At 42.0% G+C, this 27,863-nt stretch overlaps 1 protein-coding gene across 1 annotated transcript; it reads right to left on the reverse strand.

The window, feature by feature from the left end:
* Positions 1 to 208: 208 nt before the first annotated feature.
* Tdh (L-threonine dehydrogenase) lies at positions 209 to 27,661 on the reverse strand. Its single transcript, XM_070099614.1, has 9 exons — positions 27,208 to 27,661; positions 12,956 to 13,068; positions 12,099 to 12,212; positions 4,900 to 5,035; positions 3,545 to 3,707; positions 3,263 to 3,377; positions 2,645 to 2,750; positions 1,928 to 2,088; positions 209 to 1,505 (listed from the first exon to the last, which is right to left on the reverse strand). Exons 1-9 carry the CDS (start codon positions 27,261 to 27,263, stop codon positions 1,360 to 1,362), a joined length of 1,110 nt encoding a protein of 369 aa, XP_069955715.1. The 5' UTR covers positions 27,264 to 27,661; the 3' UTR covers positions 209 to 1,359.
* Positions 27,662 to 27,863: the final 202 nt, after the last annotated feature.

Below are 27,863 nucleotides of genomic sequence, written 5' to 3' on the forward strand. Positions count from 1 at the left end.
TTAGCATGTCATTTGCTGTCTTGAAGCCACATTAACATTGCCTTAACATGACTACTGCTCACCACATTCTTTCTCTTCACGTGTCTTTTTTTGAATAATTACAAAATGTAATATGCTTTTTAGGTTCTAATAACAAATGAATGACAAAATAATCAGTAAAAATATGTATTCACCCCACTTACACTACAAGTACTTAATTTAAAAATTAAAAAAAAAAAAAAAAAAAACTTTTGATATTATCACTCACAAAATATATGTTTTTGGATGTGATCCTGTGATCATGTTCTCAGGCATCCTTAGCAACAGTAAAAAACAGTTTATCCGCTTAGGAAACTGGTTGTATTCTGAAGTAATTTTCCTTTAGCTCTTCATCTGGAAGCCGTGTACTGACGATGCCAGGCATCACCTCTCGGGATCACCACACTGAGTCACTAAAACAAGAAACAGGTTGTCCTGTTACTGTGGTTCTTTTGCTTCCCTAACAAGTTTATTATACAACTGTTTTACGAACTTGAGCGTACACTTAACCCCTGTGATTGACAGGTCTCGAAGCATGTGCCAGACGATAAACTATTTATATACAGCCCTAAACCCGAGTGTCTACAGATGGGTACGGTAACACCATTACAAAGCTATGAATAGATCATGACTAAATAGACTTAGTTACCATCTTTTAAGATTTTTGGTATAGCCAGGGAAGTGATTAGCGTTAGCTAGAATTTTTGTGAGCATACCCAAGATGAGCATAATCTACTTACAAGCTCAGTGAAATCTGTGTACCGAAAGCCATCAGTTTAAAACACAGGTAATACTAATCATAAATAATAATGCTGATACAGTATGTAACAAGAAATCTAGAATACAACTGAGAGTCGAATTTTAACCAATAAGTGAACAGGTCCAATAACATGATTTGTAGAAAATCCTAAGGCAAAAATTCCCTAAAACGAATTAATCCTGGTTCCTGAACATGTAATTGTTACAGCGGTAGCTTTTGTGAGAGTGCATATATACCCATTTTTTTTCGCTGGGGTCGAGCTCCATTTCCTGAACGTCATCCTTGTAACTACTAATCGAGCGACAATAAAGGTCTGGAGCCCCACGGGCTGTCACATTTACATTTGAACTTGTGTAGTCACCTCCACTATCGCGTCCCCTGAGGCATTGTAGGAATACTGAACTACTCGTTCTCACTTAAAATTTTAGAAGGTATCACAGAAAAGGTCTGTCTAGATATTGCGTAAAACCATAAAGAGAGAGGTATATAGGGAAGCAAAGACAGTTAACGTTCACAAAAATTCCACTGATCACAACTATAGCTGAGTGTCATCAGCCAGGATGCTCTCGGACTGGAGTCAATCACCGAGCAACAGTGGCCTCCAGTTGGTGCTGACGGTGCAGGTTGTCGAACATAATCTGACACATAGCTTCCAGGTTGTACTGGTGGCGCCAGCCCCAATCCTGTCTAGCCTCAGAGTCGTCGAAAACCTCAGGCCAGGTGTCCGCTGCAGGGAGACAATCATGTCAGTTACTAGGCATATTCATACTGCATTTTTTACATTTTTTATATAAGTGCTACTGAAAATGTTAATTTTGTAACCTTGTTTTAAATATATAATAGTACTTTCAAACCAGAGCTCTACTATTTTGCTAAATAATTACTGTATATTATTTTAATAATTCTCTGGTACGACACTGTGAAAGGAAGCAACTACAACTGACAACAATAAAAATAAATGACGAAAGGATACAATAAAGTGTTTTCACAGAATGATAGAACACTGCACTGGGATCCAAGAAAAAGTTAATAAGCGGTACAACAATGGAAGTTTCATGGAGAATGGAAGATAATCAATACTGATCCAAGGAATTAAAGTACAGAGCCAATTGTAATTGTAAACAGGTTATTAGGGAGAGGAGAACTCACCGATATACTGCCTGGAGTCTGGCTTGTACGACACACTGAGGTTTGGGAAGTGTTTACGCACAGCGCTGACGATCTCCTCTGGAGAGAAGCTCATGGCTGTTACGTTGTACGTCCGACGACGCAACGACTCCTCTGGCGCTACCAGCATCTCCCACAACGACCTGTGGGGGAACGACAACCACTGTGTGAGGTACAGGTGTATCAGCTAGCAGTTCTGAAAGATAGATGGTCTGAGAGGTGTCCATCAACCAGATGGACTTGAAGAACAGATGGTGTAAGGGAGGTGCCTATCAACCAGCTGGGCCTGAAGTACAGATGGTGTAAGGGAAGTGTCTGTCAACCAGCTGGTCATGAATAACAAATGGTGTAAGAGAGGTGTCTATCAACCAGCTGAGCATGAATAACAGCTGGTGTAAGGAAGGTGTCAACCACATGGTCTGTAAGAATAGTCGTGTGAGAAAGGTATGAACCATCTGGGCCTGAAGAACACTGCGTACTGGAAGAAACATGCACAATGATATCAAGAACATTGTAACAAGACATTTTCAACTACCACATCATCAATAAGCACAATAATTCGTCAATGAAACATTTTTTGAAACATAAAAACTGCATTTTTATATAGATTTTGCACAAACTGCTGAATGGTCTTTTTTAAATGTTTTAAGTGGTGACGAGAGAGAGAGAGAGAGAGAGAGAAAGGAAAAAAAGACTGACCTGAGACAGTCATCAATATACATCATGGGCAGACGGGTCGTAGGTTTCAGGTAGCATTCAAAATCTTTACCCTCGATGGCGTCGTGGAAGATCTGCACTGCATAGTCTGCCAAGAGAAATATTATTATTGTTACATTATTATTATTATCATCTTCATGGAGAAGCACAAAATCCGTAGAGAGGTCACAGAGCGCCTGGGGTATGGAGATAATCAGGATTGGTCATAGGAAAGAGGATGGCACTTCAGCAGCATCCAGGCACCACCCCTTTTGAGGGATGTCGGTATGTAGACTTTTCATGAAATATTAACTCACGCTTTGCTGGAAGAAAACCTCTGAAGCTGCCGTAGTTGCTGAACCCATAATGGAGTACTTTACAATATCTCATAGCTTTATTTAAAATCTCGCATCTTAAGCTGACATGTTTCATTAACTCGTGTATGAAATTCATCCTGTGAGATAGAGAATGACCGGGAAAGAGCATGACATGAAGTCATTCCTTTGCGATGGATCATGACAAGTATCCCATCCTATGCGAGGGAGTATGGCATATAAACAAAGGCAGCTTTCGTTCCCACACTGCAATCATCATTCAAATTTGAAGCAAACAGTGACTTACCTGTGGTTCCTCCTCCAGGTTGTGTGTCAGAGGATATGACGCCAGGAAACCTGAGACAGCGGAAGTCCAGACCGAACTTGTGATGATAGTACTCTCCAAGCAGCTCCCCATGTACCTGCAACAAAACCATCCCACTCAGTCACTATTAGGCTTTCAGTGATCCAGGACCGGCCGAAACGCCCTCTAAATTTTCCTTTCTAAATTGTGGCGTTAGTTTCACACACACACTGATGTCAAGTTTTACATTACATGTATGGACAAGATAACATGTAGGGTGGTTACCTTCGAGACCCCGTATATGGTCCTGGGCCGCTGGATGGTGATGTTTGGGGTGGGGTTCCTGGGGGAGTCTGGACCGAAGGCACCGATAGTAGAGGGTACAAACACTCTGAGGTTGTACTGCTTGCTCAGTTCCATCACATTGTGCAAACCCTCGATGTTCACTCTATAGTATAAGAAAATAAGAAGAGAGGAGCACTTAGCCTACTAGGCAGATCCATCTCAAACAAAATTCTTCTCACTTATATGTATCCATTATTTTTTAACAACGGGCATGAGGAGGTACTGATGGCATTACGTACATAAATGGTCCAACTCTTGGGCATGACATTATTCGACTGGGACTCCCGCCTACCATTGACAATACCTTCGTCTGCTGCATCTCATCTGACACTCGTGTATAAGCAACAATCTTCCTGATGAATAAGACACTTGTGCAACACTTAGGAATCTTTAATCTGGAACCGTTTCTCCAGTCAGTGGCTCCTTCAGTCCAATGCAGAGAAAAAGTGGAAGATGAGGATTGGACTGAAGAAGCCGCTGGCACTGGACTGAAGAAGCCGCTGGCATTGGACTGAAGAAGCCGCTGGCATTGGACTGAAGAAGCCGCTGACATTGGACTGGAGAAACCATTGGCTGGCGAAACGTTTCCAGAATAAAGATTCCCAGAGTGTTGCACAAGTGTCTTATCATCATGTCGGCTTTTTTTAAAGCGTTTATTTAAACCAATTTTCTTGCCTGTGCTTCACGTTCTTGTAGACTTCGGTGCTCACCACCTGTTCCAAGGCTGAGAGAATGATTACCTCGTCTCCCACTGTACATATTTCTAATCTTCAGATTATTTCCTTGTAACTGTATTGATAAAGCCACTGGATGGCGGGACGACTATAAAGTAAATATGCCCAGATGTTGCATGGGTCTAATTCAACATCACATTTTTCTTCCCTTTTCAAGGATAATTTAATCCCTAAAACAGGGATTAAATTAAAATCTCAGTGTGTTATATACACTGAGAGATATACACCTCTCGGGGTACGTAGGTTCTTGCTTAGCCTATGCAAATTAGTAAATACGTAAGTTTATTCAGTATACACAAATACAGTTACATAGATTATCATACATAACAGCATATGTGTAGAGAACCCAAAAAAGTCAGACTTAAATTATTTTTTACCGAAATTGTTCAAATATTTTTAACTGCCATGTAATTAAGTCGTTAGCGATGTTATACATAAAACTATGCAATAGGTGTTATTTTACTTCATGTATCGTATTACGAATATAACGTCGTTGTAAGTTTCATCCTCCTGTGTGCAAGTTATTTGCGTGTATTTCAATTATTCCTCTCATTCTCTCACCTTATAGCCAGAGGAACGTTCTGCTCGCCGATAGCTGAAAGTAGCGCTGAGAAGTGGACCAACCAGTCTATCCTATAGGTGACCACTATCTCCTGCAGGCACTTGAAATCCAGGATGTCTCCGAACACATAGGGTCCTAAAAAAAAAAGTGGTATGAACAGAGGCGGCGGAAAATTATTATTATTAATATTATTATTATTATTATTATTATTATTATTATTATTATTATTATTATTATTATTATTATTATTATTATTATTATTATTATTATAGGAGGAGCGCCTAATCCATAGGGGTCAAATCGATGTTGCAATATTTGAGAAAGAAATGTGATGAGGAATAAACAGGTGAGAACTGAACAACCAGCTATACAATACAGACATGACAGCTGAACAACCAGCTATACAATACAGACGTGACAGCTGAACAACCAGCTATACAATACAGACGTGACAGCTGAACAACCAGCTATACAATACAGACGTGACAGCTGAACAACCAGCTATACAATACAGACGTGACAGCTGAACAACCAGCTATACAATACAGACGTGACAGCTGAACAATCAGCTATACAATACAGACGTGACAGCTGAACAACCAGCTATACAATACAGACGTGACAGCTGAACAACCAGCTATACAATACAGACGTGACAGCTGAACAACCAGCTATACAATACAGACATGACAGCTGAACAACCAGCTATACAATACAGACGTGACAGCTGAACAACCAGCTATACAATACAGACGTGACAGCTGAACAACCAGCTATACAATACAGACGTGACAGCTGAACAATCAGCTATACAATACAGACGTGACAGCTGAACAACCAGCTATACAATACAGACGTGACAGCTGAACAACCAGCTGTACAATACAGACGTGACAGCTGAACAACCAGCTATACAATACAGACGTGACAGCTGAACAATCAGCTATACAATACAGACGTGACAGCTGAACAACCAGCTATACAATACAGACGTGACAGCTGAACAACCAGCTATACAATACAGACGTGACAGCTGAACAACCAGCTATACAATACAGACGTGACAGCTGAACAACCAGCTATACAATACAGACGTGACAGCTGAACAACCAGCTATACAATACAGACGTGACAGCTGAACAACCAGCTATACAATACAGACATGACAGCTGAACAACCAGCTATACAATACATACGTGACAGCTGAACAACCAGCTGTACAATACAGACGTGACAGCTGAACAATCAGCTATACAATACAGACGTGACAATTGAACAACCAGCTATACAATACAGACGTGACAGCTGAACAACCAGCTATACAATACAGACGTGACAGCTGAACAACCAGCTATACAATACAGACGTGACAGCTGGACAACCAGCTATACAATACAGACGTGACAGCTGAACAACCAGCTATACAATACAGACATGACAGCTGAACAACCAGCTATACAATACAGACATGACAGCTGAACAACCAGCTATACAATACAGACGTGACAGCTGAACAACCAGCTATACAATACAGACGTGACAGCTGAACAACCAGCTATACAATACAGACGTGACGGCTGAACAACCAGCTATACAATACAGACGTGACAGCTGAACAACCAGCTATACAATACAGACATGACAGCTGAACAACCAGCTATACAATACATACGTGACAGCTGAACAACCAGCTGTACAATACAGACGTGACAGCTGAACAATCAGCTATACAATACAGACGTGACAGCTGAACAACCAGCTATACAATACAGACGTGACAGCTGAACAACCAGCTATACAATACAGACATGACAGCTGAACAATCAGCTATACAATACAGACGTGACAGCTGAACAACCAGCTATACAATACAGACATGACAGCTGAACAACCAGCTATACAATACAGACGTGACAGCTGAACAACCAGCTATACAATACAGACGTGACAGATGAACAACCAGATATACAATACAGACGTGACAGCTGAACAACCAGCTATACAATACAGACGTGACAGCTGAACAACCAGCTATACAATACAGACGTGACAGCTGAACAACCAGCTATACAATACAGACGTGACAGCTGAACAACCAGCTATACAATACAGACGTGACAGCTGAACAACCAGCTATACAATACAGACATGACAGTTGAACAACCAGCTATACAATACAGACGTGACATACTAAACAATAATGCAATTGAAGATAATTGTGTGAAGCCAGACACGAGCTGAATAACAAGTCGTTATTGTGATAAGGCTTTACAAAGTTCCACATAATACCTTTCACGTAAACAAAATAAAACAAAGGAATTAACACGGCTGGCAAAAAAAAAAAAAAGTAGCAAGCCTAGTGGGAATTAACCCTGACAATAATATGTAGATTAGAACACTACAATATCTGTCCTAGTACATATTAAGATGATGTCAAACATCCATACACTGAAACTGACTGCAGTAGAAGAGGCACAGACTATAAGAAATATCCTACCTTCGAAATGATGGAACAATTTCGAGCCTCGCCTCAGGGAGAGAAAAAACTTATATAAACTGATTCCAAAGTGTGTGTGTGTAACAGATTCAACGCTCTCTTCCCATGCAGGTTACAGTATACTGTATATTTATATATCGACTCAGAGAAAGACTGGACAGTGTATATACACCAAGAAGTGGATCTTACAGAGTATACACCGAGAAGTGTCTTTCAAAGTATGTATATACACTTAGGTGTGTGTATCTAGCAAGATGTGTATTCTTTTATATATACCGAGGTGTGTAGAAAGGTCTTATCCCGATTTTTGGCATAAAAACAACTTTCTTATTAGTATACAAGTAAATTGCGCACTCAATACATTCAGTGGAGAGGCCATAAATCTAGTTAGGTCTCGTGTTCTGCTTCATTATACTGAATTTAGTTAATACTCCGGGTTCTTCTGCCAGGTATAACCTCCGTTTGTCATCTAGGTATAACTTACCTTTGCCATCTAGGTATAACCTCCCTCTGTCATCTAGGTATAACCTCCCTTTATCATCTAGGTATAACCTCCCTTTGTCATCTAGGTATAACCTCCCTCTGTCATCTAGGTATAACCTCCCTTTGTCATCTAGGTATAACCTTCCCCTGTCATCTAGGTATAACCTCCCTTTGTCATCTAGGTATAACCTCCCTCTGTCATCTAGGTATAACCTCCCTCTGTCATCTAGGTATAACCTCCCTTTGTCATCTAGGTATAACCTCCCTTTGTCATCTAGGTATAACCTCCCTTTGTCATTTAGGTTAGTCATCCAAGTAGTTTACGTTATCACAGTAGCTGTATTGTGAATCCGTACCCATGGTGTGGGTGGTAGTCAAAATATTAGAGGCACTCTTTAAAAGTTTATAATCTGGTTACAATCGTAATGCATTGTTTATACAGACATGAAGTCAGTCATAAAAAACATTATAATGTAGTTTATATGTGGTTTTTAATTGTACTATTTTAACATGGTATGGTTGAATTTAGAAAAGTTTAAGTGGTTTTGAGTTATTTACAGTAGGCAAAGTCAGTGTAATTTTCCAGAATGGCTGGTAATGTGCCATTGTGGATAAGTTACTTTAATAATTCTCCAATATATAAGCAAGAGTTGTCTCTGATTTTTTTTGCATTCCAGCATAATGACGCAGGGTGTGACAATGATTCATCAGGTAAAGTTTACATTTAGTTACGGCTACATCAGGTGGTGATGCAACCTCCCAGAGGTACTTGCGACACAACTGAAGCCGGGAATGAAGGTCTTTCTGTTTTATTGTCTTCATCTATGTATATTAATCTCCCTATTATACAGACTAATTTAAATACTAAACATGATACCAGAGAGTTGCTGTCATGCTTTGGCAGACAAATGTGCACTCTTCACCGAATATTAACTAAAGCCTCCATTAACTATAGGTAAGTCGACTACCTTCAGTGAGGATTGAATCAGATTCTCTATTAAGAAAATAGGAACATTCTTATTATTATGTTAAATAACAAGCGATAAATCTATATGGGTCATACAGATACTGAACCTTTTGAAACATACTCAAATTACTGTCTAGTCTCAGGAAATTATAACATATGCTACGTATATGGGGAGCTCCCAAACTCATTACTTGCCCTTTATTAAACTTGACCAACAAAAATACATTTCACCCTGTCTCTCACTAGTTGTTTGTGCTAAACCTTTAAGAGGATGGTCCTAAACCATCACCTCCAAAGAATCAAGTCCTTTCCATCGCCCCTCCCCTTTCCCCAATCCTGGTTGCATGACATTACGCATATGGAGAGAAGATAAGTGGGAGCATCATTGCATGGCCACGGCAGCAGCGACCACTGGTTTACCCGTGTGCTGGTCTCGCTGCTCTTGTGTGCCTTAACTTTCCTAATAGACAAATTCTGAGTAAACTTGAAAATTGAGTAAACCTGTAAACGAGTAGCGGGATCAAAGACCATTTGCCTAACAGGAAGCTTCCATGCTATTTTCTGAATATGAGAATGTAAGGTACCTAACTATAATTCAGTCTTAATATTCTGGTAAGTGCTTCGCTAAACTCTATGCTCACGGAGCCCAATCATTATATGATGTGCTTGGCTGCTGTAATGATTCACAACACTGAATTTGTACTAAATTCGTTTCAAATCTTTAGTGTTAAACCCTAGGAGTCAAAGCCTAGGTGACAAAAACCTAGGTGACAAGTCCCAGATGTCAAAACCTATGTTTAATCATCTGTCGAAATACTAAGATATTAAATCAGATCACTCTAGATCCCACGAGACGGAAAACCGCACTCAACAGCCACCCAACACCAATGGATCTCGGCTCAAGTAACCAGACACAAATATCTATGACTTGATGTTCCGTAGCTCGATTGGAGGTGAACTCAGCTCACACACTGAGGTCTGTGGTTCGATCCCCGGTACGGGTGGAAGCATTAGAACGTGTTACCTGTTGTCCTTGTTCACCTAGCAGTGAAATAGGTACCTGGTGTTAGTCGACTGGTGTGGGTCGCATCCTAAGAACAAAATTGACCAAATCTGCCGGAAATGCTGTGCATAACAATGAGCTTTCTATATAGTAGTATGGCATTACCTGGAGTTTACCTGGAGAGAGTTTCGGGGGTCAACGCCCCCGCGGCCCGGTCTGTGACCAGGCCTCCTGGTGGATCAGCGCCTGATCAACCAGGCTGTTGCTGCTGGCTGCACGCAAACCAACGTACGAGCCACAGCCCGGCTGATCAGGAACTGACTTTAGGTGCTTGTCCAGTGCCAGCTTGAAGACTGCCAGGGGTCTGTTGGTAATCCCCCTTATGTGTGCTGGGAGGCAGTTGAACAGTCTCGGGCCCCTGACACTTATTGTATGGTCTCTTAACGTGCTAGTGACACCCCTGCTTTTCATTGGGGGGATGGTGCATCGTCTGCCAAGTCTAGTGGCTAACGCGACGGGCTGGAGTTTTGAGACTCTATGACCGCGGGTTCAATCCCGGCCGGGGGTATGGTTTAAGTCTTTTGCTTTCGTAGTGAGTGATTTTCGTGTGCAAGTTCGGTACTAGTCCCTCTAGGATTTTCCAGGTGTATATAATCATGTATCTCTCCCTCCTGCGTTCCACGGAATACAGGTTTAGAAACCTCAAGCGCTCCCAGTAATTGAGGTGTTTTATCTCCGTTATGCGCGCCGTGAAAGTTCTCTGTACATTTTCTAGGTCGGCAATTTCACCTGCCTTGAAAGGTGCTGTTAGAGTGCAGCAATATTCCAGCCTAGATAGAACAAGTGACCTGAAGAGTGTCATCATGGGCTTGGCCTCCCTAGTTTTGAAGGTTCTCATTATCCATCCTGTCATTTTTCTAGCAGATGCGATTGATACAATGTTATGGTCCTTGAAGGTGAGATCCTCCGACATAATCACTCCCAGGTCTTTGACGTTGGTGTTTCGCTCTATTTTGTGGCCAGAATTTGTTTTGTACTCTGATGAAGATTTAATTTCCTCATGTTTACCATATCTGAGTAATTTAAATTTCTCATCGTTGAACTTCATATTGTTTTCTGCAGCCCACTGAAAGATTTGGTTGATGTCCGCCTGGAGCCTTGCAGTGTCTGCAATGGAAGACACTGTCATGCAGATTCGGGTGTCATCTGTAAAGGAAGACACTGTGCTGTGGCTGACATCCTTGTCTATGTCGGATATGAGGATGAGGAACAAGAATACTTTCATTGATGTCAGCTATGGTCTATATACGTTGTATATGTAGAAATAAAGATTATTATTATTATTATTATTATTATTATTATTATTATTATTATTATTATTATTATTATTTGTAATCAAACCTTATCTCTAACAGAGTGAGACAAAAAGAAATTCTGAGAATATAATTAATGCTGTTAAAAGATTCCACACCAGGTGTGGTTTGAATTGTAAAGCTGATGTACCTTGAATACATTCGATTCCTGCTTGATTGTGGGGGAGCCCTGCTGCCCGCTTGATATACCGTTCCTCTCCTTGAATATATACCAGAGACAAAGATCAAGACCACACTATCTTGCATCATGAACACTGATACCCTTTCCACATCATTATACCATATTCCTACAAAAGAACCTAATTACATCACGATCCAAGCTTTGTGTTTAAACACAAATTTGATGCCAAAACTCCTGTAAATATTCGCGTCACATATTCCTTTCTCTGCCTAGCTTGTACTGATGGCCAGTTAGTATTCCCACTGTCGTGAAACTCAAGGATGACTTCGACCAATAGAGCTGTGGAGCTCGCATTTACTAAACGAGATTTGGAATCTAAACTTGATTATTTGTTGTACTCCTACTACTCTAATGTGTGAATACTTTCAGTTTTGATAAATTGTGAAAACAAACCTACCGGGATTTGTTAATCACCATGAATGTTAGAATGAGTTAATGTGAAATTGGTGTAGATTATGATGCTATTTTATGGATCTGTTTACAACTGAGTGAAATGGCTAATAGCTGGGTGAACTGGCTTATGTGTGAATAATTTAGCTTACAACTGAGCGACCTAAGTCATAGAAAAATGCAATATCTCACAACTAAAGCAAATTAGCTTGCAATTAGATTATCTTAATTAGACTTCACCTTGAGTGAATTAACTTAGTTACTAAGAGTGAAACCTCCGTAACAAGGTAAGGAAATGTCATACCTGACTTGACGATGTCCTTCGTAGGCTTGACGATGTCAGACATAATGACGTTCTCGATGCCATACTTCTCTCTGAGGAGGCGTGCTAGTCCTGTACCCAGTTGACCCAGACTGCCTGTAACACCACCAGGAAGAATATAGTGGATCTACCCATCATCAACCCCGCGACCCGGTCTCAGACAGGGCCTCATAAATTGGAGAGTGAATATTACACAAAATATTAGCACTCCTGCCAGACTACAAAACGTTTAACAGGATTCCAGTTCATCCTCTCATGACAGGACACATTCATATGACAAAATGATAGTAACTACCTGGATGAATGCTGTCTACCAACCTACTGCCAGATTGCAAAACATTTAACAGACTTTAGTTTCACTCTCGCATGACAGAACGGTAATACCTCTCTCCAGACATAATGAAAATGGTGTACAATACCGTCAAGAAAATGAGAAACAATTGGGTAAGCTTATTGTTAAAACGAGTTTTTGTGCTGGCCAGTCCTTAAGGGACAGACTGAACATATCTTTACCTCACTACTACTTATGACATCTCCGTATTTAGTCCCTTCTGCATTTGACTGAAGAAGCCCACTGTGTAGGCGAAACGTTTCAACAATAAAGATGCCTAACTCTTGCATATGTGTCTTATCATCTACTCTCCAGGTAGGTGGCTACTATCTATCAACCTACTGTGCTTTGCAAAATATATTGCCACTTGTACTCTATTATTTACTCACAAGAAAAGCTGAAATGGACGAGTGTAGACATTTACAGAATGACATAAACAACCTGCAGGAATGGTATGATTTTTTCTTCATGGTTGGCCAATGGAATTATTTAAAAGAGAAGTACACACCCGTGATGAGTATCCTGGGAGGGTCGCCATTGGAATGGTAGTGTCGTCGGCCAATGTAATGAGTGTTGACACTTGGTCGAGTACAGTGCGCCAGCCTAGTTAATACCCTCAATCTGAAATAGCATCAAAATATTATAATATATATTTATATACATACATACATACATATATATATATAATATATATATATAATATATATATATATATATATATATATATATATATATATATATATATATATATATATATATATATATATATATATATATATATATATATAAATGCCCAGGCATGCCAACCAGTACCCAGTGCCTGAAAGGCTGAATATTTTTTAAGGCATTACAAGACCGCCAACATACTCCAACATGGGCCTAACGTACACGGTGTAGTGCCATGAATGATTTCTTATTTAGATGTCGAAATGTTATTCTCAGGTTCGCCAGGCGCCCATATGCTGCAGCAGTTATTTGATTGATGTGCGCCTCAAGATGTGCTCAGTATACTGCTCACCCCAAGATCCTTTTCTTTAAGTGAGGTTCTCAGTCTTGGATCCCCTAGCCTGTACTCCGTCTGCGGTCTTCGTTGACCTTCCCCAATCTTCATGACTTTGCACTTGGCGAGGCTAAACTCCAGGAGCCAGTTGTTAGACCAGGCTTGCAGCCTGTCCAGACCCCTTTGTAGTCCTACCTGATCCTCATCCACTTGAATTCTCCGCATCAGCTTCACATCGTCTGCAAACAGGGACACTTCTGAATCTATAGTTTCCATCCTGTCATTAACACATACCAGAAACAGCATTGGCCTGTACTCACCTAATTGTGGTTGCAGTGTCGAGTCGTAACTCCTGGACCCAAGTATGTGTGTGCCAGATAGAATTTTTTTTCCTTCTCGTGATTACCTCTTCGTAGATCCAGAAGCAAGTATATTACACCTATTGTATCCCCCTCATCTTTATTAATTCCCATCACCGTTAGTACTTAGTTGCAACTAACAGTGTTCACTAGATCTAGAACACACTACCTCAAAGTGCCAAAGAGGGTGGGGGGGAGCGAGAGAGGGGTTGTTATGAGAGAGGTGGAGGGGAAGGGAGGAGAGGGGAAAGAAGTGGATTAGGGGGGAGGGGAGGACAGTAGTGACGGAGAGGGAGGGGAGTGGAGGGGAAGGTCCGTGAGTGCCAAATAACTGATGCCAATTGGGTCATGAAGGATAAGTGCCAGAGTTGTGTCGCAGTGGCTGGCCTTGACACCACCACACCTACATCACACCTGACACCCCTGTTAGAACATTGTCACCCTGGGTGAAGGACAAAATGTGCTGACGAAGTTGGTAAGAAAATCACAGGAACAATTATTACATAAAGTTTCGCTCAGGACGAGATTTGTCAAATCAAGGAAGAAGCATTCCTGTTACTGGTTGATTTGTCAGTTAAAAAAAAAAATCACCTGACACGGTATTTGTGATATAATGATCCGTTTAGTGGTGCCTTCCCTGTCGTGTACTGCTATAGGCTGTGGTGCCTACTAAAATACATGTGAAGGTAGTAGATGTTGACCCCAAGACGGGCCAGTGCAGAGCTGCGGCCGCCTTGCTGCTTTGAATCCAGGCAAGAGGGCAATGAGGAGGAATATATTGTGGTGTTGCTGAAGGTTGCTGAGGGCCATTAAGGCTGCATACAACCTGTTCACCACCAGACGAGAAAACTTTAATCCCTGAAATAGGGATTCAACTCTCAGGATATGTACGCTGAGAGACACTTCTCGGTGTGTATATATCCTGTTACTGGAGGTACAGGATGAATTATACACTGCTGCATCATGTTCACTAGTTTTGCTCCACCACGCAATAATAAATGGAATCTGTTCTATGGCGCTGAAACTAGACTGCTATTGCCTCTAATATTTGCTTCTCAAGATTGCTGTTTTCAAGCATTTTCTTCTCTAGATTGCTACAGGTCTAAACATTTTCCTCTATAGATTGCTACAGCTTCTAAACATTATTTTCTCTCGATTAATTAATATTGCTTTTAAGCATTTTCGTCTACATCAGTCGTCCTCTTTCTTGACTATCTTGGCATTCTTCCAAGCCATGACGTGGACGGGTTTATTGGGGTGGATTATAACTTAAAAAAGAGGAACAATGAGTAAGTCTAGTGGTCCATGCTAGGCAAGTCTTTCTCACACTCAGCCATTCCCAATCATGTATGTGTCCAACTTATTTTTAAAGGTACTCAAAGAACTAGCATCGATGACACTTATACACCAATTTGTTCCCCTCGTCTATACTACCATTATTAATCATGGGTATTAATCATAGCGGTCATACAACACATTGTAGGCAATCAGGTTTAATGATGGACTGACCACATCGACTCAATGTTGAGGGACTGATTACCTCATTCTCCTCCTGTTCTTCCTGGAGTTTACCTGGAGAGAGTTCCGGGGGTCAACGCCCCCGCGGCCCGGTCTGAGACCAGGCCTCCTGGTGGATCAGAGCCTGATCAACCAGGCTGTTGCTGCTGGCTGCACGCAAACCAACATACGAGCCACAGCCCGGCTGATCCGGAACTGACTTTAGGTGCTTGTCCAGTGCCAGCTTGAAGACTGCCAGGGGTCTGTTGGTAATCCCCCTTATGTGTGCTGGGAGGCAGTTGAACAGTCTCGGGCCCCTGACACTTATTGTATGGTCTCTTAACGTGCTAGTGACACCCCTGCTTTTCATTGGGGGGATGGTGCATCGTCTGCCAAGTCTTTTGCTTTCGTAGTGGGTGATTTTCGTGTGCAAGTTCGGTACTAGTCCCTCTAGGATTTTCCAGGTGTATATAATCATGTATCTCTCCCTCCTGCGTTCCAGGGAATACAGGTTTAGGAACCTCAAGCGCTCCCAATAATTGAGGTGTTTTATCTCCGTTATGCGCGCCGTGAAAGTTCTCTCTACATTTTCTAGGTCGGCAATTTCACCTGCCTTGAAAGGTGCTGTTAGTGTGCAGCAATATTCCAGCCTAGATAGAACAAGTGACCTGAAGAGTGTCATCATGGGCTTGGCCTCCCTAGTTTTGAAGGTTCTCATTATCCATCCTGTCATTTTTCTAGCAGATGCGATTGATACAATGTTATGGTCCTTGAAGGTGAGATCCTCCGACATGATCACTCCCAGGTCTTTGACGTTGGTGTTTCGCTCTATTTTGTGGCCAGAATTTGTTTTGTACTCTGATGAAGATTTAATTTCCTCATGTTTACCATATCTGAGTAATTGAAATTTCTCATCGTTGAACTTCATATTGTTTTCTGCAGCCCACTGAAAGATTTGGTTGATGTCTGCCTGGAGCTTTGCAGTGTCTGCAATGGAAGACACTGTCATGCAGATTCGGGTGTCATCTGCAAAGGAAGACACGGTGCTGTGGCTGACATCCTTGTCTATGTCGGATATAAGGATGAGGAACAAGATGGGAGCGAGTACTGTGCCTTGTGGAACAGAGCTTTTCACCGTAGCTGCCTCGGACTTTACTCTGTTGACGACTACTCTCTGTGTTCTGTTAGTGAGGAAATTATAGATCCATCGACCGACTTTTCCTGTTATTCCTTTAGCACGCATTTTGTGCGCTATTACGCCATGGTCACACTTGTCGAAGGCTTTTGCAAAGTCTGTATATATTACATCTGCATTCTTTTTGTCTTCTAGTGCATTTAGGACCTTGTCGTAGTGGTCCAATAGTTGAGACAGACAGGAGCGACCTGTTCTAAACCCATGTTGCCCTGGGTTGTGTAACTGATGGGTTTCTAGATGCGTGGTGATCTTGCTTCTTAGGACCCTTTCAAAGATTTTTATGATATGGGATGTTAGTGCTATTGGTCTGTAGTTCTTTGCTGTTGCTTTACTGCCCCCTTTGTGGAGTGGGGCTATGTCTGTTGTTTTTAGTAACTGTGGGACGACCCCCGTGTCCATGCTCCCTCTCCATAGGATGGAAAAGGCTCGTGATAGGGGCTTCTTGCAGTTCTTGATGAACACAGAGTTCCATGAGTCTGGCCCTGGGGCAGAGTGCATGGGCATGTCATTTATCGCCTGTTCGAAGTCATTTGGCGTCAGGATAACATCGGATAGGCTTGTGTTAATCAAATTTTGTGGCTCTCTCATAAAAAATTCATTTTGATCTTCGACTCTCAGTCTGGTTAGCGGCTTGCTAAAAACTGAGTCATATTGGGACTTGAGTAGCTCACTCATTTCCTTGCTGTCATCTGTGTAGGACCCATCTTGTTTAAGTAGGGGCCCAATACTGGACGTTGTTCTCGATTTTGATTTGGCATAGGAGAAGAAATACTTTGGGTTTCTTTCGATTTCATTTATGGCTTTTAGTTCTTCCCGCGATTCCTGACTCCTAAAGGATTCTTTTAGCTTAAGTTCGATGCTTGCTATTTCTCTGACCAGTGTCTCCCTACGCATTTCAGATATATTGACCTCTTTTAGCCGCTCTGTTATTCTTTTCCGTCGCCTGTAAAGGGAGCGCCTGTCTCTTTCTGTTTTACATCTACTCCTCCTTTTTCTTAGAGGAATAATCCTTGTGCATACATCGAGTGCCACCGAGTTAATCTGTTCTAGGCATAAGTTGGGGTCTGTGTTGCTTAGTATATCTTCCCAGCTTATATCGGTTAGGACTTGGTTTACTTGGTCCCACTTTATGTTTTTGTTATTGAAGTTGAATTTGGTGAATGCTCCCTCGTGACTAATCTCATTATGTCGGTCTGGGGCTCCGCGCATACATGACTGAACCTCAATTATGTTGTGATCTGAGTATATTGTTTTTGATATGGTGATATTTCTTATCAGATCATCATTGTTAGTGAAGATGAGGTCTAGTGTATTCTCCAGTCTAGTAGGCTCTATTATTTGCTGGTTTAAATTGAATTTTGTGCAGAGATTTAAAAGCTCGCGTGAGTGTGAGTTTTCATCAGAGCTGCCTCCTGGTGTTATTACTGCAACAATATTATTTGCTATATTCCTCCATTTTAGGTGCCTTAAGTTGAAATCCCCCAGGAGCAAGATGTTGGGTGCAGGAGCTGGAAGGTTTTCCAGACAGTGGTCAATTTTTAACAGCTGTTCCTGGAATTGCTGGGATGTTGCATCCGGAGGCTTGTAGACTATCACAATGACTAGGTTTTGGTTCTCGACCTTTACTGCTAAAACTTCCACTACATCATTTGAGGCATTTAGCAGTTCTGTGCAAACAAGTGACTCTGCAATGTACAGGCCAACCCCCCCCTTTTGCCTGTTCACTCTGTCACATCTGTATAGGTTGTAACCTGGGATCCATATTTCGTTGTCCAAGTGATCCTTTATGTGGGTCTCAGTGAAAGCCGCGAACATTGCCTTTGCCTCTGCAAGCAGTCCACGGATGAAAGGTATTTTGTTGTTTGTTGCTGGCTTTAGACCCTGTATATTTGCAAAGAAGAATGTTATCGGACTGGTGGTATTGTTGGTACTGGGGGGGGATTTTTTTTTTTTTCACGTCTATCCTTCGTATGGACTGATGAAGCCACTGTGTGGCGAAACGTTTCCTCAATAGAGATACCCAAGAGTTGCACATGTGTCTAATTTAACAACGTGTCGGTTCTTTGAACCATTCATCTACGCGTCTAAGGTGCTGGCACCCCACCTACTGACGTCAGATGTCTCCGATCAGCTGTTTTAGTGACAAGATGATGGCTAGGTGACGTCAAAACTTGTTGCTGCTGCTGAAGCAGTAACGGCGGTGGCGACGGTCGGCAGCAGCATTAGCGACGGCAGCAACAGTAACAGCAGCAGCAGTAAGACCAACGGCAACAAGAACAGAAACAGTAGCAGCAGTGATGGTAGCAGAAGAGTGTATTGGACGACAAGGGTAGCAGGTACGGAGCGGCAGTACTTGATGACAGTAACAGGTATGGCAGTGTGGTGGGTACAAGGAGACCCAGCTATCCTATTCAGCCAGCCTGGTAACGCCCTGTACACCTAGCAGATGAGTGTCCCGTAGGCCCAGCAAACTAATGCCCCCTAGGCCTAACCCGCGGGTGGCTGGGGTCTAGGGGACGAGTGCCCGGGGCTGAGCAGGGTTAGGTACTAGGTCATTCTGTGGCCAGTTCTAATTGGGTGTTGGATGGCCTCGATGGATGGAAACGCACGGACTGGCCAGGTTGAGTGACAGAACATGAAAGTTGAATGACAGGCGAATTTCGTCGAGAAAGAGCAGAGGCAAATACAAAATATATAACATTTAAGAGTAATAGATACGCGACAAGTTGAATGCAATATTTACTCACAGAAAATACCGCACATTTCGTCTATATTTCAAAATTGCACTAGCATACCTATCTACTGAGGCAGGTTCTGCTCACCCAAACAGTGCTATTCTGGCATGTGTCTAGCTTTCTGAATTATTTTAAAACAGCTCAAAGAATTTGCTTTAAAGACGCTACTTAGTTTCAATAAGAAGTCGACTTGAAATATGAATGAAACCTTTAAAGCTCCCCTTTTAATTTTCCTGTGAATAACTTTTTTTTTTTCCATTAACAGTTTGTGTTATTTACGAGAGAAATAATGTAGGTTCAAGTTACATGACCTCTCTCACTGATCTTATCAGAAGAACAAATGAGTTTAGAGACAGCTCTGAATGCAGATAAGGAACTAGCAGTTCTACTGTTTATCTTGAAACGAGTGAAGGAAAAAAATCAAAAGCTAAGAAATGGTGTCACTGCTAGGTATTAAGGCTAAGGTATTAAGTATTATTATTATAATAATGGGGGAGCGCTAAACCCGTAGGATTATACAGCGCATGTGGGGGGATGGAAGGTATTCAGGCTCATTCAGGGAACCAGAGCACAGACCCAATTCCCTAGATCAAGAGCCTCTCACCAGCGTCAAGGAACCTCCAGTGAGGGGAAGGCATTAAGTAGATTTATCGTTCAGGAATGAAATGAGATTTCAATCACATGAAATACAAAGTGTGCGGACGAAGACAGTGCCACACACACTACTGAACACTAGCTTTGTATGTCAAAACTTCCAAACACTTACACACGTTCAAATTATACAGGAATTGTCAATTCATAGTCAATCCTTTAGTTGTTCTACTGCTCACAGAATATATTGCGGATGCTCAGGCGGCACACTGAATTTTCCTAGAAACTAGGTAAGGACCCGCAAGGGGTGAGGAAGAAGTGAGGATAGGTGAATAGGTGGGGGGGGGGGGAAGACTATAGCAAAAGAAAAAGAGCCTGGGCTAGACCCAACAGCAAATAAATCTTTTATTCAGGCAACCTGACCATCTTAAGAGCATCACTGTAACACAGGCAGGTATAAAGGCCTACCTGCGAGGAACACGGAATATCACCCCTCACTGGGTTTTTAGCTGCAAGTGAAGAAAATGAAGCAAACTTTTATTAGGAATTAGTAACCCAGAATAACTCAAGAAGCCATTGTGGCTTATGTCCACTAGGGTCCGCTTTATATCTTTCCCCGAAACAATCAGCTAACTCTAGTCAATTTACTGTTAGGTGAACGTGGGTAGCGGGTGTCAGAAGACTTGCCCTACGTTTTGCCCCACCCTGGATTCGACTAAGGTTCTTTTAGTATCTGTCTAGTGGTACAGAATAGACTGCCACCCGACACACCAGGTCCGCCAGGTGAGCGGTAAATTACACCTTAGACGTAAAAAGCAAAATCCTTCACCTATTTTCATCACTATGTTTATGGCGTCGGGTTAGCCAGCCTCCGGGCAAAAGGCTTCACAGCCAGTCACTATCTGGTAGACGGCTCCGTCTATTGTCTCACACCCGTCTAGTCAATAGACAGAGCTTGAGCCATGCATCACAGCCGTGCGGCCAATCAGCAAGCTGGCCATGGTGGGTGTCTCCCGGCCAGCCCTCACACCCAAAATAGAACAAAACAGGAAAATGCACTACAAGTGTCGGCAGCCTTACTCAGCTTCATTCAGTTTTCCCACATTATTATATTCATGGGGAAGTTCTATATCTGTAGTGGTTATATAACGCCCTGCAAGTCCTTGCATCAAGGGCTCTTCGCCAGCATTAAGGGCGAAGGGGTTTGTATTGCCAAATCCCCACCTCTCACTTCTTTTCAAGGTGATTACAAATTAAGTTTGTCATTACTGCTTCGCCCCTCGATGAGAGTACCTTGATGCTGGTGAAGGTATTTTGATCCCAGGAATTTGCGTTATCTTCCCATGCTCTGGATCAAACCTGATTACCTCCATTCCTCAGCAGCTGTATATCCCGATTAAGTACATATCATTGAATATAATAATAAAATAATAATTCAGCAACTGACATTACTAGTTCTGTTACCCGGATGGTACAACAGTTTGAGGCTTGTCATGTATTTTTTTTAAATACTCAACACTATATGAAACTGCAGTTTTAATAACTTGGTATGTGAAATGACCTCAGTCACTCGTACAGATTTTAACGTTTCCCAGTTACTCTCGGCTTCCTCGCTGCCAGAAGTATAGTGGTTTCTTTTCATTTTTTTTAAATATACATTTTTAAATATACATTTTTATTGGTTTATATTACCTAACTCAATCCGAATGAGATCTACCTACCATACGCCGGTCGTTCTACAGCGGTGTTCTGTCCTTACGTTCAGTGTAAAGTAACGTAACTCTCCCATTGAGGTCCGGGGGTCGATTCCCGGTAAGGTAGAAAACATTAGGACGTGTTTAAAACACTTGCTGCCCCTGTTCATCTATCAGTAAAATAGGTACCTGGGTGTTAGTCGACTGGTGTGGGTCGCATCCTGGGACAAAACTGACCAAATTTGCCCGACATGCTCTGCATAACAAGAGGCTTTCAATATAATAGAACGTCACGTCACCTAGGCCTGTATACCTTGTACATGTACTTGTAAAAAATAATGATGATTATTATTAGTATTATTATTATAGTTATATCTTAAAGCAAATAGTATCTGTGGAGTTATTGGAAACATTGAGAAAGCTACGCCGAGAAATTCGTAATAAAATTAATAAAATGAGCGAGAATGTTTCCTCCTAGGCAGTATGAAGTGTTATAGATGAATGATACATAAACAGTAATTAAAACTATTTTTACAACGTTTCGCCTGCACAGCAGACTAAAAAAACAACTACGCTGTGTAGGTTTGTGTCTGTCACACTGCTTATGTATCTATCATTTACAACTCATCGGTATTCCCATACCATCTGCTGTACCATTAGGTATCTATCATGTGTTCTAAGAACCCATGATGGATACCTAACTAGTACCTGGGGGCCAGAAGTGTGATCTCAGGACCCACGAAGGCTCCCCAACCCCCACCAGCGCCAGAGGGCCTGTATTAGGGCCCTCATACAAGGCCATAGGATACTCTTCCTATGAGTGAACCTTAATACTTTTGTCCTTGAGTACACAGCCCTCATGGTGCTCGTTTATACTAGGATGGGGTAGATTTAGATACAATGATGAAGATTAACTCAAATATAATGGTGTTATGGCATGGTGAACTCCCCGGGCACCATAGTTAAAATTTCTGCTGGTCGTAAACTCCAACACAGTCACGATAGATTTCCTCTGTCTTATCGAATAATTTATTTTACCTGAAGTGGTGGTCTAAGACCACCAGTCTAATACACTCATAGCTTTCTATTACCAGTCTATCACCACAGTCTAACACCATCATAACCTAACACCGGCTACCACAGGTATTGCCAGTACACTAGTAACGCCAACTAGTTCTTTTGTCATTTAGGCTGCAATTTACCTGTACACTTAAATAACCATAATATCAAATCCTAGAACAGGGATTAAAAAAAGTCTCAAGTTACATACACAGAGAGTTAAGGTGTCCCGTGGCCTGGCAGGCAACACACTCGCCTCACAGGAGTGTCCGTTTACCTGGAGAGGGTTTCGGTTCGATCCCCGGCAAGGGTGGAAACATTGGGCGTGTTTCCTTACACCTACTGTCCCTGTTCACCTAGCAAGTAGGTACCTGGGTGTTAGTCGACTGCTGTGGGTTGCATCCTAGGGGATAATTTTGAGAACCCAGTGGAAATAAGACAGGGAGTCCCTCGATGGCGCACTGACTTTCTTGGGCTATCCTGGGTGGCTAACCCTCCGGGGTTAAAAATGCGAACAAAATCTTATGAGCATTTGTCGATGTGTGTACAGTAATATACACATCTCGGTGTATATAGTGATATACAGTACTTGTCGATGTATATACACTAAGATACTGACCTCTTGGTGTATATACTGAGATATACATCCTAGCGTCTACCCTGTGAGTCATGACATAAACATATTATTATTTCAATAACTTGGTTTGGTTTATTAGGTTTAAATTCAGCCACACCAGGGTTATTGAGGCTGCATGTCACCTGTACACCACCAATTAACGATGCTCTAATAAAGGTAAGCTCACAGTGAGATACACAACTTTACCAGCAAGAATACCTGACAAAGAATAAAGTGAACTGGACCGTTACTGTTCAACTTGACTGTGTTATGTGGAAGGTGACCTGCTGTCGCCCACGGCAAATATACCTGTATTTATAGTTTTTTTTTTTTTCAAAATATAATCGTTTTAAATAAAATTAATTTATTGTACGTTTGACTGCAATATACCAAGAAATATTAAGGGAAACCCTTTCTTTGAAATAGTAATTTCTACTTGGTACATGTCGTAGCCTTCAATTTAAAACGAACTTGCAATATTCCACTACAAGGCGAGACTGGAACGTGTCATTATTTTTTTATGTTGCGGTTCAGTTGTCTGGCTTGTCATGGTGTTTCTCATGGTGGTGGCAGGTGCAGTGGTTGTGTTGTGTCATGAAGAGCTAAACCCGCGGGTGTCATTCAGCGCGAGATATGGCTATATCTAAATGATGTGCTTATCAACAAGAGTGAAGGCACACACTGCAGAACGTTGTCTCTCATCGAGGTAGGGTGACAAAAAAAAAAAATTCACCATCGTTCATTCAATAGCTGTCTTGTCAGAAGTGCGTGGCGATCACAATTTTAAATGACACTTCGAACTGCAACATTCCAACCCCTCCTTCAGTGCAAGCACTGTAGCTACTACTTACCACCTCAGGAGAGAAGGCGGTGAGGTGAGTGGAATCGTTAGTGTTCATCTGAATCATGGGTCTGTGGAGTACCTAGGGAGGTAAACCAGTGGATCTGTGAGTACTCCAGAAAGTACAGTGGCGAGTCTTTGTAATCTAGATTATAAAGTCAAAGGTTAAAAAAAAAAACAGTTGTGGGTAGGTTAAGGAAAAAAAAAAGGTTACAGATTGCCTTAGTCAGATTGTCGGCAAACCTAATTTAACTTAACCTAATCTAGCCTAACCGAAACTAACCTAATCTAGCCTAATTTTTTTCATCCTAACAAATTAATCCAATTCGCTGTCTTACAACTGTGGCTTTCATGAACTTTATTTTCTTTGATTTTGTCTCACCTGTAACCTTTTCTCCAATGGAAATAAGCCACTGTCTGACTTTTTTTGGTTATCCTAGGTACTTTACACATATGCTGCTATGTATGATAATCTATGTAACTGTATTTGTGTATATCTGAATAAACTTAGTCACCGCGTCTGTGGAATAATGCAGGAGGTACACTGGTGGGTCTGTGGACTACAGGAGGTACACTGGTGGGTCTGTGGAGTACAGGAGGTACACTGGTGGGTCTGTGGAGGATAGGAGGTACACTGGTGGGTCTGTGGAGGATAGGAGGTACACTGGTGGGTTTGTGGAGTACAGGAGGTACACTGGTGGATCTGTGGAGGATAGGAGGTACACTAGTGGGTCTGTGGAGTACAGGAGGTACACTGGTGGGTCTGTGGAGGATAGGAGGTACACTGGTGGGTCTATGGAGTACAGGAGGTACGCTGGTGGGTCTGTGGAGGATAGGAGGTACACTAGTGGGTCTGTGGAGTACAGGAGGTACGCTGGTGGGTCTGTGGAGTACAGGAGGTACACTGGTGGGTCTGGAGTACAGGAGGTACACTGGTGGGTCTGTGGAGTACAGGAGGTACACTGGTGGGTCTGTGGAGGATAGGAGGTACACTGGTGGGTCTGTGGAGTATAGGAGGTACACTGGTGGGTCTATGGAGTACAGGAGGTACACTGGTGGGTCTGTGGGGTACAGGAGGTACACTGGTGGGTCTGTGGAGACTGCAGAAAATACTCTGGTGGGCCTGTGGATACTACAGGAGGTACCCTGCTGGGTCTGTGAAGTATTGCAGGAGGTACCCTGGTGGGTCTGTGGAGTACAGGAGGTACACTGGTGGGTCTGCGGAGACTGCAGAAAGTACTCTGGTGGGCCTGTGGAGACTACAGGAGGTACCCTGGTGGGTCTGTGGAGTACAGGAGGTGCACTGGTGGGTCTGTGGAGTATAGGAGGTACACTAGTGGGTCTGTGGAGTACAGGAGGTACACTGGTGGGTCTGCGGAGACTGCAGAAAGTACTCTGGTGGGCCTGTGGAGACTACAGGAGGTACCCTGGTGAGTCTGGAGTACTGCAGGAGGTACCCTGGTGGGTCTGTGGAGACTACAGGAGGTACCCTGATGGGTCTGTGGAGTACCGCAGGAGGTGCCCTGGTGGGTCTGTGGAGTACTGCAGGAGGTACACTGGTGGGTCAGTGGAGACTGCAGAAAGTACTCTGGTGGTCCTGTGGAGTACTACAGGAGGTGCCCTGGTGGGTCTGTGGAGTTCTGCAGGAGGCACCCTGGTGAGTCTGTAGAGTATTGCAGGAAGTACCCTGGTGGGTCTGTGGAACACTGCAGGAGGTACCCTGGTGAGTCTGTCGAGTACTGCAGGAGGTACCCTGGTGGGTCTGTGGAACACTGCAGGAGGTACCCTGGTGGGTCTGGAGTACTGCAGGAGGTATCCTTAACAATTATGTGGTAATACCGCCCAGAAACCAAGCATCATCCCAAAGGTATCATCCTTTTCATAAGAAGTATCAGCCATTATAGATTAAGCCATTCAGAACAGACATACTGAAGTATGTCAAGGAAAAATGCCACTATTTAAAAAAATCGCAAATTGGTTCCTACACGCCATTAACCATCTTTTCAGGATACACCATTGTTGAAATTATGAAATCGAGCCTTTGTCTTGTTATCGAACAAAAAACAAAATAATGAATGACTTCACAAAACTGACAAAATGGCACCTGGTCATCCTAAAAGTTCCATAAACCTCCCTAAATAGAGTTCACCAACAAGGAAAATTTTAAACTGACTCGGTGAGGCGTTTTCAAGTTATATACGAACACTTTAGAGGAAGAAAATATATCTGCACCTGACTACATAATCTACTGTTAATAAAAAAGTCCGAAAATATGATAACGAAGAGCTCACTAAACTCGTGAAACTTAAAAAAAAAAAAAAGTTGTCAATACTTCTCGGTTTTCTCTAAGATCCCAAAAATTGCATACCTCTTATGAGTTACTAGACAAGGACAGTTGAAGGATTAAGTCGATTTTTTTTTAAATTGGCTCCTATACAGTCCACTAACAATACAAAGCAGCTTCTTCTAAGTAAAACAAAGCAGCACAGAAGGCCTGAAGAGGTCAGATGAAGCATTTACAAATTACTGCAGGAAAATCATATTTAAATTTCCTCAATTTATTCAACAAAATTGTCAAATTGGCAGCTATGCCGCCTAATATCAATCCAGAAATTTGGCTAATTAAGATACACAACTGTTTAGGGTGTGAAGCCGATCAGAAGAGGCATTCTCCAGTTTATTAAAACTGACAAATTACAACATACACAGCCCAAAATAAAAACGAGACTTCTTTGTGAGGTGCCCACCACTGATGCAAGTTTGAAGCCGATCAGAAGAGGCTTTTTTAAGCTATGCCGTGAGAACGATATTAGTAGTCTATATTAAACTGAGCAAAGGGCACCTGGCTACAGCTTACCAGTATCGTGTTCTTAAAGTTATAAACCCAAAAACTGGAGGCAGAAACATGTTAATTAACCACTTGAAGGTAACCTTAAAATCTGACCAAATTTTTTTATATATAATGTAATTACTTTTTATATTTTATATGATTTAACTAAATAATGAACTAAGGCTAAGGAAGTGTTAAACCTGTAATGCTTAAATAATAACGCCTGGATAAAAGGAGGTAATCAGGTTTAAGCCAAGGGAAAGAAGGGTTACTCCAGTTCCTTGGATTACGAGCCCTTCAGCATCAAGGGGTTTATTTACAAGAGAAACAGTTTTCAGCTTACCTCATTGTTGATAATCTTCTCAGTGTTGAGCTGATCTGAACCGTCGTGAAAAGCATCTAGTTGTAAGGGCTAATATATTCACTAAGTTTATCTTATATTTTCTAATGTTTGAGACACTTTTAGAACTTTCACTACATATGTTAGTAGATCTTTATTGTGCAATAGTTCACTTGTGATCAGTTAATTCGTTTTGAAGATCACCTGGCATTAGATGAAAGTTCAGCCATTACATGTTGATCTTTGTTATTAATCTGTGTTGAACATCGTTAATGTTACTTTAACGTCATGTTTAACGGCACTAATGTTTGTTTAACAACATCAGTGTTTAAAGTGAGACGCACTTAATAGTGAAAGAGTAACTTCATTAGCAGTGGTGAGACACACTTGCAGATGCGAGGTGCGAGAGGTGGCACGAGGTTACTGAGTGTGAAGTTGGTAGTGGCGGTGTTCCCTGTGGATCCCAGCCACACACTGCTCTCACACACCTCACTCTGCTTACACACACCCACACACTCCGAAATGATCTGTAGTAGCGCCTTTGGCTCATAACCGCGGGACACTAGTACGAATCTGTGGAAACGTTTGGGCATACTTCCTCAGATTTGCTGCCCCTGTTCACCTAGCAGTAAATAAGTATCTGGTTGTTAGTCGGCTAT

The sequence above is a fragment of the Cherax quadricarinatus genome, chromosome 68 (genome assembly GCF_038502225.1).
Source record: "Cherax quadricarinatus isolate ZL_2023a chromosome 68, ASM3850222v1, whole genome shotgun sequence".
In the NCBI taxonomy this organism is placed as follows: domain Eukaryota; kingdom Metazoa; phylum Arthropoda; class Malacostraca; order Decapoda; family Parastacidae; genus Cherax; species Cherax quadricarinatus.

Bases quoted from the DNA above. Each gene is read 5' to 3' on its own strand.
- Tdh (XM_070099614.1), bottom strand. From the start codon at position 27,263: ATGCTTTTCACGACGGTTCAGATCAGCTCAACACTGAGAAGATTATCA. The intron at 3,708-4,899 runs GTGAGAGAATGA...CTTATACTATAG, and splicing joins AACGTTCCTCTGGCTATAAG to AGTGAACATCGAGGGTTTGC. The intron at 3,378-3,544 runs GTAACCACCCTA...GTTTTGTTGCAG, and splicing joins CCATATACGGGGTCTCGAAG to GTACATGGGGAGCTGCTTGG.